This window comes from Epinephelus moara, chromosome 8, assembly GCF_006386435.1.
Source record: "Epinephelus moara isolate mb chromosome 8, YSFRI_EMoa_1.0, whole genome shotgun sequence".
In the NCBI taxonomy this organism is placed as follows: Eukaryota; Metazoa; Chordata; class Actinopteri; order Perciformes; family Serranidae; genus Epinephelus; species Epinephelus moara.
This window is the reverse complement of record NC_065513.1, coordinates 31,326,079-31,341,013: the sequence shown is the minus strand read 5'-3', so window position 1 is coordinate 31,341,013 and position 14,935 is coordinate 31,326,079. Positions and strand designations below refer to the sequence as shown.

At 38.8% G+C, this 14,935-nt stretch overlaps 3 protein-coding genes across 4 annotated transcripts in view; 1 reads left to right on the top strand and 2 right to left on the bottom strand.

Moving 5' to 3' along the window:
• The first annotated feature begins 966 nt into the window (after positions 1-966).
• On the top strand, positions 967-3,473 carry dynll1 (dynein, light chain, LC8-type 1). Of its 2 annotated transcripts, none has more exons than XM_050050249.1 (3): positions 967-1,104; positions 1,856-1,994; positions 3,078-3,473. In XM_050050249.1, the coding sequence occupies exons 2-3, from the start codon at positions 1,863-1,865 to the stop codon at positions 3,213-3,215; spliced, it is 270 nt and encodes an 89-aa protein (XP_049906206.1). In that variant the 5' UTR covers positions 967-1,104; positions 1,856-1,862; the 3' UTR covers positions 3,216-3,473. The 2 variants fall into 2 exon arrangements, with proteins under 2 accessions (XP_049906206.1, XP_049906205.1); XM_050050248.1 differs by having other exon boundaries at positions 978-1,108.
• Positions 3,474-4,358: 885 nt separating this feature from the next.
• rpl6 (ribosomal protein L6) lies at positions 4,359-8,929 on the bottom strand. The gene is made up of 7 exons (XM_050050247.1): positions 8,863-8,929; positions 7,934-8,083; positions 7,736-7,834; positions 7,174-7,317; positions 4,975-5,023; positions 4,658-4,842; positions 4,359-4,538 (listed from the first exon to the last, which is right to left on the bottom strand). The coding sequence occupies exons 2-7, from the start codon at positions 8,081-8,083 to the stop codon at positions 4,386-4,388; spliced, it is 780 nt and encodes a 259-aa protein (XP_049906204.1). The 5' UTR covers positions 8,863-8,929; the 3' UTR covers positions 4,359-4,385.
• A 1,894-nt stretch (positions 8,930-10,823) lies between these two features.
• acaa2 (acetyl-CoA acyltransferase 2) overlaps positions 10,824-14,935 on the bottom strand; it is a 12,355-nt gene continuing 8,243 nt past the window's right edge. The window contains exons 7-10 of the mRNA XM_050052258.1: positions 14,007-14,136; positions 13,801-13,871; positions 11,608-11,762; positions 10,824-11,515 (exon numbers count right to left, since the gene is read on the bottom strand). Coding sequence (XP_049908215.1) covers positions 11,434-11,515; positions 11,608-11,762; positions 13,801-13,871; positions 14,007-14,136 — 438 coding nt within the window. The 3' untranslated portion in view covers positions 10,824-11,433. The remainder of the gene's footprint in view (positions 11,516-11,607; positions 11,763-13,800; positions 13,872-14,006; positions 14,137-14,935) is intronic.

Here is a 14,935-nt window from a genome sequence, read left to right as displayed (position 1 = left end):
ATGGGCGTGAGAGCCACTGGGCGGTAGTCGTTCAGGCAGTGTGTTCTTCTTTGGTACAGGAGCGATGGTGGCTGATTTGAGGCAGGTGGGAACCACAGACTGTTGAAGCGAGAGGTTGAAGATGGTTGTAAATATTTCTGCTAGCTGGTCTGCGCAGGTCTTGAGGACATGCCCAGGGACGCCATCTGGGCCTGACGGGCCTATATACTATGGCGTTTTTTCATGATTTTTCACGACATACTATACTATGCGTTTTTATCACAGTTCTTACGACATACTATACTATGATTTTTTTTAACAAATTTTTTCAACATACTACACAATGACGTTTTTATCACAGTTCTTACGACATACTATACTATGATGTTTTTAACACATTTTTTCAACATACTACACAATGACGTTTTTATCACAGTTTTTTATGACACACAATTATATGACGTTTGTAATACATTTTTTACAACATACTATACTATGATGTTTTTTTTCACATTTTTCAGACATACTATAATAGGATGGGTTTTTTTTTTACATTTTTCAGACATAAACTTTACTCTCACGGTTTATTTTGTGACATACTACACTATGACTTTATTTATGGTATATTATTTTATGACTTATTACTCTTATTTGTCTATTTTATTATTACGATCTATCTATCTAACTATCTATCTTTTATGACATACTATACTTTGATTTTTTGTGACATAATATACTCTGACTTATTTTTTATGGCATACCATGATTTTTTCAATGATATACTTTATTATGAGATCTTACTTGCATTTAAATAGTGTATGAACCAGGCATTGCCAGGATCATAGCATAAGCACAAGCGAGTATTTACATTGGTTGCCCTGTCAACGATCTTGCCGCAAAGCATGATGGTTTGATATAAAATGCAGGCAGAAACACCAGAAAGATGGGCCTGAATCAGCCAATTACAGCGGGCTGTGCATTAATACCATCCAATGGGAACAAGTCAAGACAGCAGTCTCTTACCGCTACACACCCACATTACTTTTATGTCAACCACTTCGCGGGAGTTGTCACTACAGGAGCAGTCGTCTCTTTAAAACTCGACAAACACTATACGAGAGACTAGTAGGTGAATTTAAATATTTCGCTTGCATACAATTAAATGATGTTTATTTTTATAGTTTTAAGTTTTCTCCAAAGGGAAACACCTGTTTTTACTGTTAGATGGTGTTTCTGTTTTTTTGTTGCGGTATGAATGAGCGGCTAACGGTACCGTGCTTCACCGTTAGCGAAGCAACAGCTCAGCATCGCTGTAAATGCATGTGGCGATGTGTTTGCTAGCAAACCCTTCTGACATCTTACTTCTCAAATGTGAAGTCCTGTTAATGCTAAACGGTTTATTATTATTGAAACGGTGTGTTTATTTCGGTATCATGCATTCTGAAGCAGTCCAGGCTTGCCTTTTTGCTGCTCACCAATGTTAGGTAGTTGGAGAAATGTGCCTTCATGCTGTAGCTTCATATTTCACAGGATTTCTATTAAAACCTCGGGTAAAATTGAGACGATAATCTCCAATGTCTTGCGTATCCATAGAAACTACGCAGAGCGCGCATCCACCGAGCTCACCGCTGATGGAAGTTGTTATGCAACACTTGTAGAAATGGCTAGTTCAAATATTATGTGTCAGTTATTATGTAATGATAACTCCGTCACTAACTAGCCATTTTTTATTCCTTTAACCGGGTGACCAGAGTCTGTATGCTCTCCATACATTATCGTTAGAGTCAATCGATGATGAGGACTGTTGGGATGCATTGTGTGTTTGCCAATGCGCCTGTGAAGATGATAAATCCTCTGCTGTGTTTTGGTTTCCCAGGGCAACCATGACTGAAAGAAAGGCAGTGATCAAAAATGCCGACATGTCGGAGGACATGCAGCAGGACGCCGTGGAGTGTGCCACACAGGCCCTGGAGAAGTATAACATCGAGAAAGATATCGCTGCATACATCAAAAAGGTAAAAACCACTGCTGACGCATCCAACATCTGCATTTAATTTCATACAGCAGGGTCCCACTGAGTGCAACTTAAACCTACCTACTTTTGACTAAAATCTGGTGTGCAATTGACGTCAAGCAGTGGTTTAAAGCTATTTTGCACTCCCTAACCAACCATCCAGTGCATCATCCATGTTACACACCCAGCCTGGTATGTGTGCAATTGTTTCCACTCTTCCTGAGGAAACCCGTTCCTCTTGGACTGTCTGTCATACCCACATTTTTTATCTTCATGATGGCATTCCTAATAAGCATAGGGTGGAACACACCTCAAACCATGATGTACAAATGTCATTGAAACACTTCGGTACAGCTGTTAATTATCCAACATACACTCCTGAGCCTTAAGGATTGTATACCTTCCAGTGTTGCTTGGACTTTTTACAGCAAAGTGGTCACAACAAAACGGATGTATTTGCAAAATTTGCAATACGATAAAATGCAGTATTTTGCCCATAAGATAATTGGAAGGGAAAAAAGCCATCAAAGACTAGCAAAACTAAGATAGAAAATTGCACTACTTAATTGTAATTCAGCTGTTAAGACCAAAAAATGTAGAATTATTATAAAGGCCAAAATGCCAGGCTTTTTATAACAAATCATCCAGCCCAAGTTAAGGGTACAAGCCTCCATAGCATTCAGTGTATCTCGCCCTCAGAGCCTGACAATATAGGCAGAAACTGATATGTATTTTGACTAAGAAACATCATTATTGAGGATGATGGTAAAGTATTTTGGGTGTGGTTAGTGATAACATGTAATATTTAGTCTTAGCATGGAAGGGTGTTACATGTAAGTTTTCAGTTACAGGCTTCTGTTCAGTCCTCCCAGCTACAACAATCTAATATGTGCAGAATCCTAACACTTGTGATTGAGCCTCTAAAAACTGTGAATGACAAGTGTAGTTTGTCACTTGTTTTTACTCTTGCACATCTACCATACTATGTGCTTCATTGCACAATTTATTCTTGTTTCTTGTCTTCACACCTCCCATGTTGGTCCACAAATGTTTGATGAACACAATGCGTCTTTGTCCCACACAGGAGTTTGACAAGAAATATAACCCAACCTGGCACTGCATCGTCGGGAGGAACTTTGGCAGCTACGTGACTCATGAGACCAAGCATTTCATTTACTTCTACTTGGGTCAGGTGGCCATTCTGCTGTTTAAGTCCGGCTGAGGGAATGCATTTTCTCTACGCCAGCTGACCATACATACAGTACTGACTGACTCGACAAAGGCACTTATCATTCCTTGGCAAGGGGCTGCTGCCTTTTTCTGTGCTGCTTTCTACTTTGTTCTGTTTTTGAGGATTAACAAAAAAAAAAACAAGACGTGGCCATGTTAGAGATAAAACACTTGTATTTATTTTTGTCTTGTTACATTAGACATGTCATTTTTTTAATTAAAGCGTAGCTGTTAAGCTGTCTGGGTCCAATGCCTGGTGTGGTCCTTTCATTGCACTGCTTCACTATGTACTGATTAACCAGGATATGTATAATCTGATATGACCAGTTACTTGGTATGTTTTGATATGCAGAGAACTGGCAACCATATGTATACATGAATTCGTCTTTATGCAAACATTACCAATGGGATCAAAGTAGGGCTGGATGATAGAGAAAATCAATTATATTTTTGAGCACATAACTATTGTTAATGCAACAATATTGAAGGGAAGACTTGATGCCTTTGCATAATCGTGACAGATTTGACAATTATCAGTAACGCTGATATGACTAAGGCAAATTATAGAACAGCTAGAGCAGTCTGGTAAGTTAAATTACATCACTGTAACAGCCTTTTTAAACCAGGAAAAGACAGTTAAAGTCAGGATAAAATCTAGTCTCATGTCAATATAATGCCCAGCCCTGGATGAAATTATCAAATTGCAGTAGCCAGAGTAGTGTGACTACATGTACGTATTTGACATTTCTCAGCCATCCTTTCTGCAAATGCAAATAATGGAGTATAAAACACTGGCAAATCAATAAAAGTGCATCTCAAGCACACTTATGTTAAGGTCAAATTCAGTAAAAGTCGAGTCACTGCATGATGCAGGCAGCTCCTGTGAGCATTTTCAGAAGAGCATTACTCTGAGGAATATTTCTGATCATTTATTGTTAGTTGGTAGGGATAGTTTCACCTGCATGAGACACCACAAAGTCTGATAATGGTAAAATTAATGCATCATTTGATCTGTGGAAATAAAACCTTTTGATCCATGTTGTTGACAGTTGAAATTACTGACTTATCTAGCTTGTTATCAAAGCTACTAACACAAATTTAATTTCAGCACAAACGAGGCATGAGAAGGCATAAGTCGATGGTACTCTTTATTACAACACATTTAGAAAACCAGCTTGTGTGGGTAGACACCATTAGACAAGCAGAAGGAAGAGCGCAGGTACCCTTTGAGCTGAGGTACTTTCTTGATAAGGGGCAGGAGCTGAGCATCAACAGCTTTCTGGTCCTCCTTCCTTTGCTCTGTCAGCTGGTACTTCTGCAGAGACAAGAAGGAAATCAGTGAGTCAGGCATCATAAATCTGCAAGTCAAATTTCCACTGAAATGGTCAAAATGTCTACAGTAGTGTATTTTAAGTTCTGTCCAAGTTAGTTTACCTCTTTCTCAGTGTCAAAGATCTCTCCCTCCTGGTGACGGGGCCTCCTCAGCTTCTTCTTCTTGAAGTAGGCATCATTCAGAGTTTTGGGGATCTTCATGCCAGAGATGTCGATTTTGGTGTTGGTGGCAATGCAGAACTTCTGGTGAGCCCTGCGCAGGGGTACTCTGTTCACAGCAAGAGGGCCTGCGCATATGCAAACAAGGAAAGATGTTAGAAAAAGAGTCAACAGTGCTGCTACATTGAATTATGGATGCATTTACTGTGATGTGCATACATGTTAAGTAACCACAATCTTAACCATAATGTCTTCCTTACCAGTGACAAGCAGGAGACCACTTGAGAGCTGCTTCAGGAACACCACGCGCTACAATACAAAAACAAGCATCTTAAGCATAAAGCTACTGTATTGGATGTTTGCACATGTATTCAGTTCAAGCAGTGAACCCATTGTCACGTGTGCCATTTGGACAAAACAATTTAATAGCTGCAATCCAATTTCATGCCAAGCTATTTAGATGGAGAATATAAATCTACTTGACACACTCCTAATTTTATCAGGAGGGCTCTCGGCCTGTCAGATTCACAGCTGAAACATTATTTAGGTCAGCTACTGCTCAAAGTGTGTGTGGGCACACTAGCATGCCTCCATAACTTGCACATGTAGCGTTTGAGTGTGGGAGGGAGGGACAATGTCTGTGGTACTGAGGGTGTGTGATTATAGTGATGTGTCAAGCACGCTTGTTTGAAATGCATTCTTAGTGCACATAAGGATGCACCACTGATTTGGGGGGCAACGTCTGCAGATGTGTGTTCTGTGAGTCTCTTAATGGAAACTGGACTGTGCTTCCATTAGGCTGCAAATTTACAACATTGTTAACAGTTCAAAAAAACCCGACAAGTCCACTTCGATTACAATCAGTATAAATAATACCAAATGTCTGTTTGAAATTGTGTAGTTATGTGTCACAACAGGACATTAGCTGGCTAAATTAAAGATACAGGTGGCCTTTTCTCCAGTCAAGTCCATTTTCTGCACTAGAGTCTTCTGAGTCCATTATGAGGGTTGTAACGTCGTTTTACAATATCACCGTCCAAAATTGTTTGTTTTTAGTTGAATATACTGACTTTAACTTCCATTTTAAATATAAAAACATAAATCCGTCTTGATGCCACGATGACTAGCTGTGTACTGTGACACATAAGAAATAAATTAGTACAACTTTTTGTCTTATGGGGTTTTCAAAATGTGATTACATCTGCCAGACAATGGAAATCAGGGCTGCGACAATAACAGCATCATCGGAATATGGCGGTCATGTGACACTACAGCGATGAGGTCCTCACCTTTTTATTTACAGCCGATATGAAGTCATAGATAAAACGTGCTACTTGGTTGTACGAGTATGACAACTACAAGGAGAGAAAGAGAGACGATGCCTGGACACAGGCAAGACGTGTCCAGATAATCATAGTATCTGAAAATGCAGAGCAGTGATAGACATTTCATAGACGTGTATATAAGGTGGACCTGCAGATGCACATTCAGCCCATGCTGGGCCGTTCTTATCAGTCAGCGGTCCCATCACTCTGTTACTGTGAGGTCTAGTCTACAGTGATCATTCACTTCACCGATAAACCAAAGAATTGTACAGTAATGCAGTAACATTCATGATGTAAACGCGCATAATGTACCAAGTACCAGTGGGTGTAGTATAAAGTCAAAGAAAAGACCAAGGGCTCATTTATGCTCAACGCTGATACGAAGACTAATGGAGCATTCTGTCCATAGTCTGCGTACATTTTGTATTTGTGCACGTTTTCTGAAAAGATCCAACAATTTTATAGTCCAACTGTAGTAATTCTAACAGCATGAAGTTTTAACAGTGTATATTCACATAAAACTAAAAATCTTCTTTGGCTGATAAAATGTGACTGTTTCACATTGGATCATAATTGGAATATATCAATTTCTGTTACAAACACTAGATGTAAACAAACCTTTTAGCTGTATTTTACAAATGACCCTGTTGTTTCGTGACAAGCCTACAAGATAACATACCAGTCAATTGACAGGAATAAACGCAAGCTCACATTCTGATGGTAGAGACTTCATTTTGTTTACATCTGGAGCACATACTGTGCGTCTGCAGATTATAATGACCATTACTTGTTTAATGATATGACCTCATCAGAGTCTACATTAGTCAATCAAGTTTTGTGCAACATATAAATGTTTGAGAGTTGATCCTGTTTTAGTTCTAGAGGCAAACAGATACCTGCTCTTAAACCCCAACACTGGACTCCATAATAACATTACTTGCAGCCTGGATGACATTTCCAGGCTGCACCCACTCATGCAGGGTGCAGCAATACAGTAATCACCTATTCAGTTTTTCCAAAGCCCTATGAGCATTATGTTAACAAACACAATTTAATCCTGTGCTATGCGTGATTTTCTTCTTATCCATGCAAACACTCAAATCATCCTCAAGACATGCTAGAAATGGTTCTCACCTTTCCACGGTGGCGACCAGTGAGCAGAATGAGGACAGTTCCTGGGGTGATGGAGCTACGCAGCTTCCTCTTGTGCTGGCTGAAAGGCTTCTTCCCGTGGCTCTTCAGCTTACGGGGAACATCCTCTGTGGGGTAATAGCGTGGCTATGGTAGGAAAACACACATATTACTTTTTGCAGCAGAAATCCAGGGGAAGACATGCACATACAAAAAACAAACAAGTGTATTACTTCTAATTTGAAAGCAATGACAACCCTTTTAATAAGAGGTTGACAGTGCCAGTGTATCAGCTAATATGGCAAGTTGTGATGAAATGGGAACTGACCGCCTGTCCCTAAAATTAAGAAACTATGTGCACCATTTGTGCTCACAATATCTTTAAAACAAATATCTCAGTAAAAGTGTATGGAGTAATTTCTCATTCAGGCACACATTTTGAACTTCTTAAATTTGTGTGCTACATATTCTTCCATTTCTCCATCAGTATGACATTTACAAATCTGTCAATAATTGAGCAAAATAAAATCTGAGAGGACTAACAAGAATTCACACCATTACTCACCATCTTGCGCAGCTTGACAACACGAGAGCCTCCATTTTTGTCTCCTCCAACTGTCTTGACAACAGTTGCCCGGGGCTTTGCCTTCAGCTTTTTCTCCACCTGTAACAGCAGCAAAACATTATCAAAACTGGACATTGAACAGATACGACGTATATTCTTTTTGTCACATTTATTTTGGTGTCACAGATCTGCCCTCACCTTGGTCTCAGTGGTCTTTGTCTTCCTCTTGTACATGGCCCTGCGGGCGAACATGGCAGACCGGGAGTAGCGGCCGATGCCCTTGGCCAGGGCCGGGTTCCGGCTCCCGTGCTTCTTCTTCTTGGCTGCCTTCTTGTCGCCCTCTGCCATCTGACAGAAAGTGAAGTAAAACGTATTGAGATTTTTGTACAAACTGCAGCAATGTTATGTGTAGTGTCAGCTATGTTGGAGGACTATATTTGAGATAGTTCATTTTTATAATAGACTTCAGATCACAAATAATATTCCAGCATTGTTTGTACAGTGCTTTGCATACTGTTTAATATCAATCTGTTAACAGAGGACTGGTACTGTATCAGTGAATCTACAGCCTAATAGCAATGGTCCTAATCGAAATTACAGTATATTGATCATGAGCAGTAAAACATCACAACCATACTACAAGTCATTACTAAATGTGTTTGGTGGAGTGCTAAACACCACAGCACTCGGCAGTGCGAACCAGGCATGACAAGAAACGTTAGCTAGCAATTAGCAACATAGCACACAAGGGTGGCTTTACAAGCTAGCTAGCCACTTCTCATCCACAAAACGTCAATGTAATGATTTATAAAGAAATGTAAGTACGCGACAGCGGAACTTTATGGTTAAACGGCACAGAAGACTAACATATGATAACACGTTTCATTAGCCAGCTAGCTAACATGTCAGACATCACGGAGGCTAGCCGGCGGCCTTGGACTACAGATACACCAAACTGTTCATTATTACAGAGACATGACAGATACATCGTAGCAATAACGATGTCTAACGCATCGTCTAAATACAAGGATTCATCTCCTGATATTTGGAGATTATATTTTTGACTCTGTAACACAGATGAAAGCAGATTTTATTCCAACAGTAACACGAAGGCAAGGGGTTCTTACCTTTGCTATGAAAAAAAGACCGACATCCGGGGATGTGACGTATATAAGGACGCTGCACGATGACGTTGACGTAATTGCGTCGCGTTTCAAAGAAGTTGTGGTCCTTGTAGTCCTAATACATGTTGGCCAAATATTACATAGCCTACACAAAGCAAATATTAAGAAAACGCCATACATCTTTGAAGCATTCTGTAAGGATTTTTTGTTGTGTGGAAAATTCATTAAATATCTGAAATCTAAATAAGCAAACGAACTGCTCAACTCTAAAAAAAAAAAAAAAAAAGTATAAATAGCAGACCCTGAAAATAATATAGTTCACTTTTAAATGAAGACCAACTTTGTTTTGTATAATTCATGTGTATTGCTCATAATTCATAATTTATTATTCATGTATTTATTGTGTTAAGTATTTTATTTTTCCTTTTTATTTTATTTATTTTTTTGCTTTTTTCCCCCACTCAGTTCCATTACTATTTACTTTGATAATACGATGGACTTGCCTTATTATTATAATTATAAATTGTTCAATAAAGGTTTTTTTTTTCTTATTATTATTTTTAAAGTCCTAAATATATTTCTCCTTAGCATCACTGTCAATTTGAAATAAAATCAACATAACATGTTTTAATGACTGGTACTTTCCAAAAGTTTGGACATATTTTTCTTTTGTTAATTTTCAGTTGCTTTCATAAACAAATGTACTTTTTAATATAAGAAACCAGAATCAGAGCAGCCAATGTATATGAACACATACAAAGGATCTGACTACGATTTTTTTCTTGCTTGCAATTTACATACACAGAAATAGACATACAGCTAAAAACAAGGACATCAAAGCTGAAATCAAGTCTAACACAATGAAATTGTAAACAGTTAAAAATTAATTCAATGATGCAGAGCGTAAAGGGTGCTGGAATAAATATGGAATTATCAGTGGTTGCTTGATATACATTAGGTAGGTGGATATGACAGTGTATATAGTATACACATAAATGTTTATATTAATAGTGATGATATTAACATGTTAAATAACAATGAGTATTTTAACAAAGAAATATATTATTTCCTGGTAAAGTGGATTCTTGGTGTTGTGGATTGTTCATGACTCTATGGACTTATGTTAACTGCTCATCATGTTAATATATGTATACGCTGATATAAATACAGAACTCCTGCGACATTAAGGAAAATATCCGAAATAAAGAACTACAAAAAAATGATTCTAGCCTTTAACATTTCTCAATTAATTTAAAAAACCCTAAATAATCCTTAAACAATCTCCACAACAGCAGAGCATAAAAAGATTTTCTTTTTTTCACATTTGATGCTCTCTATTACTTAATTTTTCACAGTGTCCCTGCTTTAAATAACACATCAACTCCACACTTTTGTGCATAAAAGCAAAAGTTTTCAAGGGGTTGTTATGATCCAAAAATTGTGATTAACATGTAGTTCATGACAAGTATAATTATCCGCTATTCAATAATCCTTTTCTATTGTATTGTATCAGTTTGTCTAAAACCAGTTTTAAAATGTGTAACAAAACAATCAAAAGGAAACTACTTTAATAAAGAGAAAAAAAAGAATGCTGATTGTGTTGGTGTATTTAATAAAGACAAACATTAAAACATACTTTAAAAACTGAAACTTTGATAACAGGTGTATCTTTATATATTTTCTCATGTTCTATTGTAGATTGTCTTACTTTCATTTATATTATGTCTTTACATAACCATGTTTGTTGTTATGAACCAAATCACATAACACATAGTGTGCAAACCTACTCAGCAAAAAACATTTCTGAATTTGATTTATTAGAAGAAAAACTACCATTAAAACAATTTACTAACTAAATTCAAACTAGTAGTGGCTATCTATTGAATCTGAATTCCCTGCTAATCTAAAAAACATAACTTATTTTGCTGTCAAGGGCTGATGATTAAAACTTCAAAAGACAAAACTTCACTTTTTCTTATTAATTTATTGAGATTCTTTGATGAAGAAATACAAAATCAGTTTTGCAGGAGCCATCACAGGTCAGACATCTTTTCTGTAAATACCGATTCCTGATAATGGAGTGATAGAGAACATTTCAAAGGCAAACATTGGAGTTCAGAGTCCCTTAAAACTTTACTATAACCCCACACAAACTGTACTGAATTATGAGTTAATGATATGCTACACGTGTTAATGTGACTGAGGACCTGGCTCTTTATCTCAGGCACATTCACAAACAGTCTGTTGCACTCTGGTAGGCCTACAACAAGCACAGAAACATGGATTCACTCTTTATCTTCACAGGGCTTCTAAGGCAACACTGGGCTCAGACATTTATTGTACAACAGTTGTATAAATAGACTAAAAGAAGTAACAACAGTAAGCAGCAAAAAAAAGAAGGATGTTGAGTTTTCTTTGTGTGCCGTGAAAATGAAGCAGCAGCGCCTCATGTTAAGAGAACATTTGCCATTTATGTGAATGGTAAAGATTTAACAAAAAAATTTCTTTTTGGCATGTGTGACCTGTGTTTTATGTTATATGAGTGCACAGTGGCGTTACTGGCAGCTTCACCAGTTAGTACTTTTCAAGGACGATGGCAATGCCCTGACCACCACCGATGCAGGCAGAGCCGACGGCGTACTTTCCTCCTCGTCGCCTGTCGAAAACAAAGTCCATTAGTCAAAGCTGTTTAATGTGCAGACGTCTTGCCTGATACATAGACACATAATTACTAAAGGATAAAATTACCTGAGCTCATGAACCAGGTGGGCGGTGATACGTGCTCCAGAAGCACCCAGTGGATGTCCGATGGCAATAGCCCCACCGTTAATGTTGCTTTTCGCTGGATCCAGTCCAAGAGCCCTGGCAACAGCCAGGTACTGAGAGGCAAAAGCCTCGTTCACCTGTGCAAAGCAAATGACATCAGTGACACAACTGAGTAAAAACTACCTGAATAAATCACACCATGTGAAATTAAGTTTTGAGTATTTCCGTCTTAAGCTACTTTACACTTAGGCTACATCACATTTCAGAGGGAGATTAGGTATTTATTACTCCCCTGCATTCATCTGATGGCAAGAGTTACATGCCAGATTAAGCTTTAACATAAAAAAAGTCTGATAAGCTTAAAACACAACATGTTGTTAAAGATTAAACAGGTTTTTTCCAACCTTTTTTGTCCTGTTGCTACTTACAAAAACACAGCATCTAGTTAGGGCACTTGGTCAAGTTTCAGATGTCTACAAGTAGTCCGCAAATACACCAGAGAGACATTTTCCCTTTTAAACTTCTCACATGGTTTTATTTAAATATATAATGAGGCCCCTTAAAAAAACAGCAAATTTAGAGAAAAGTCTGAGTGTTTTCTTCTTGCCTCTCCCAGGGGCCCTGACACACCAAGCCAACAGTCGGCTGACAATCAATGTCAGGACATCGCTGAGCGTCTATCACCCTGATTTTTGCAGTGCGTCCCAAAGCGCTGGAACTAGCCTGCCCTTGTTGGCAATTTTTCAGCCAAGTCAGCATGTTCAATTGGTGGTGGAGCCGGCCAATGAGTGAAATTAGTCTGATTAACAGTTCAGCTCAGTGTGCGAGAGGAGAAATGGAAGTGAGGAAGCAAAGAAATGGTTAGAGTCAAGAAGGGGTCAGATCAAAACAAACTTGTTATATAAAAGGTAAGACGATTTTTTAAAGCCATTGAGCGCTTTAGTATAAACAGTTTACAACTGTTTGTGTCCGTCTTCCAGTTTCCCTTTGTAAATGGTATGATACGGGGACTTATCTCACGCATGTGTAGAACATATGTGCGAGTTGGCTGCAGTCTTTGCAGTGTTCAAATGCAACTCTGGCTGGGACACAAGCAACCTTTGTCACCATTAGTTTTTTAATGTCTGTCAGTATGTTTACATGACACTTTAAAAAACCGAATTATTGCCTTAATCCGACTATAACTGGACAACTGAAGTGCATGTAAACGCGTTGCTCCGACTAATATCGGAGTTCTCCAACTCCGATTAAGACACCCAGATAATGCGACTGGAATTCGATTTTCTCCGGCATGTATATGCCTTAATCGGAGTTAAACTAGACAATGCATGTGCGCATGCTCCACACCCCCCGCGCTAGCATATGACCCTGGAACAGACAAGACATGCTATTGTTGTAGCCCTCCAACAGCATACGGCGTTCTTGTCTGCCTCTCAAAATCACCATGACCACAAGGGATAGCGTGTACCTTATCTGCACAATCAGTAACGCATACATTACGTACGAGATGAACAAAGCTGTACGATTATCCATCTTGCTGTTGTTTGAAAATGCCGGTCTGCCGCCTGACTCCAGTTGTTTATTATTAAGTGACGTAATAGGTCAACCGGAAAGGGGGCCATATTAACCCGCTAAAATGACGCATATTGCCACCTAGTGTTGAGGAGGAGGACACGTTCCCGTCAGTAATTCGATTTTCTCAGTTGCATGTAAACTGGGACAAGGACAGAAGTCCGATTAGACGCCAAAATCGAATTTTGAGCATAGTTTGATTAAGCTGTGCATGTAAACGTACTGTGTGTAGTGTGTCTGGGCCCTTAATCATCTCCCAACTTCTCAGACCTATCTTGTGACCCTTTGGTAGGGACCTGACCCCTAGGTTGGGAATCAAACTAGCTCCACTTCCCCTTGCTACAACAGTAAAATGCTGCATACACATTAATGCATCAGTGTTAATCTAATATTGTCATATATGATAACGCTGTATATCAGTAGCAGGAGACGCTTTTTCCTCAGAGAGAGTACTGTTGCTTTTGATACTTCGAGTACATTTTTTAATAATTCTGTGCTTTTACATTAGTAAACTTTTAAATGCAGGACTTATACTGTGTACTTCCTCCACCACTGATGGAATGTAAGACAAGGAGCGTTTTTTTTTTTCCACTGATAACAAACCTCCACAAGATCCATGTCGTTGAGAGTCAGCCCGGCTTTTTCAAGAGCTCCTGTGATTGCTGGAACGGGACCTGAGATGATTTAAGGAAACCAGAAACACTTACTAAAAAGAAACCGTGTTAGGAGCCACAATAGTTTATTTAGTTATTAATTCATTTAAATTCAAATGGATTATATTACAGCTTTGTTACAGTGGTGTCACTTACCGATTCCCATAATGCTCGGGTCACAGCCTGACACGTGATAGGCTACAATTCTGGCCAGTGGAGTGAGCTTGTGTTCTTTCAGGGCATCTTCACTTGCAATCACCACAGCAGCAGCACCATCAGATACACCCTGGAGATCAAGAGGAGAGTGATGGATTTAGTAACAGTGGCTTCATTCTCATCGTCAAAGTAAAAGAAGTTGCATGATATTCATTTTAGGAGTGTAAATCACAAGTTTCATCACAATCCAATACTTTAGGTAACAGTACAATATTTGCTGATATCACAAAGCCTGCCATGATGTGATTTTGATTAAGTTTATTTCAGGGGCCTGAGATCGATATCACACAATTTCAATAAGTATCCTCATAGTCTTTTTCTTGGGTGCTTACCATTAGCTGCCTGGTGCTAGGCTGCTCGCACTGTTTGAATGTTTGGGAAGTGCTTGGACAGAAATGGTGACACAGACACAGAATGCAGCGGCATGTGTACTGACAAGAGCTAAGAAACAAGATCATATTTCTCCTGTTTTAGCTTCTCTGCACTGGCTCCCGGTAAAATCCAGAATTGAATTCAAAATCCTACTGTTAACTTATAAAGCTCTAAATGGTCAGGCTCCGTCATATCTGAGAGAGCTCATAGTGCCTTATTATCCCACCAGAACACTGCGCTCTGAGAACGCAGGGTTACTCGTGGTCCCTAAAGTCTCCAAAAGTAGATCAGGAGCCAGAGCCTGATCGTTTTCAGTTTGTTGATGTTCATAATGAATCATCCTTACGTACCAAAGTTTGTTATGGAGTTCCGCAAGGTTCTGTGCTCGGACCAATCCTATTTACTCTATATATGCTTCCTTTAGGTAACATCATTAGAAATCACTCTATAAATTTCCATTGTTATGCGGATGATACTCAGTTGTATTTATCGATGAA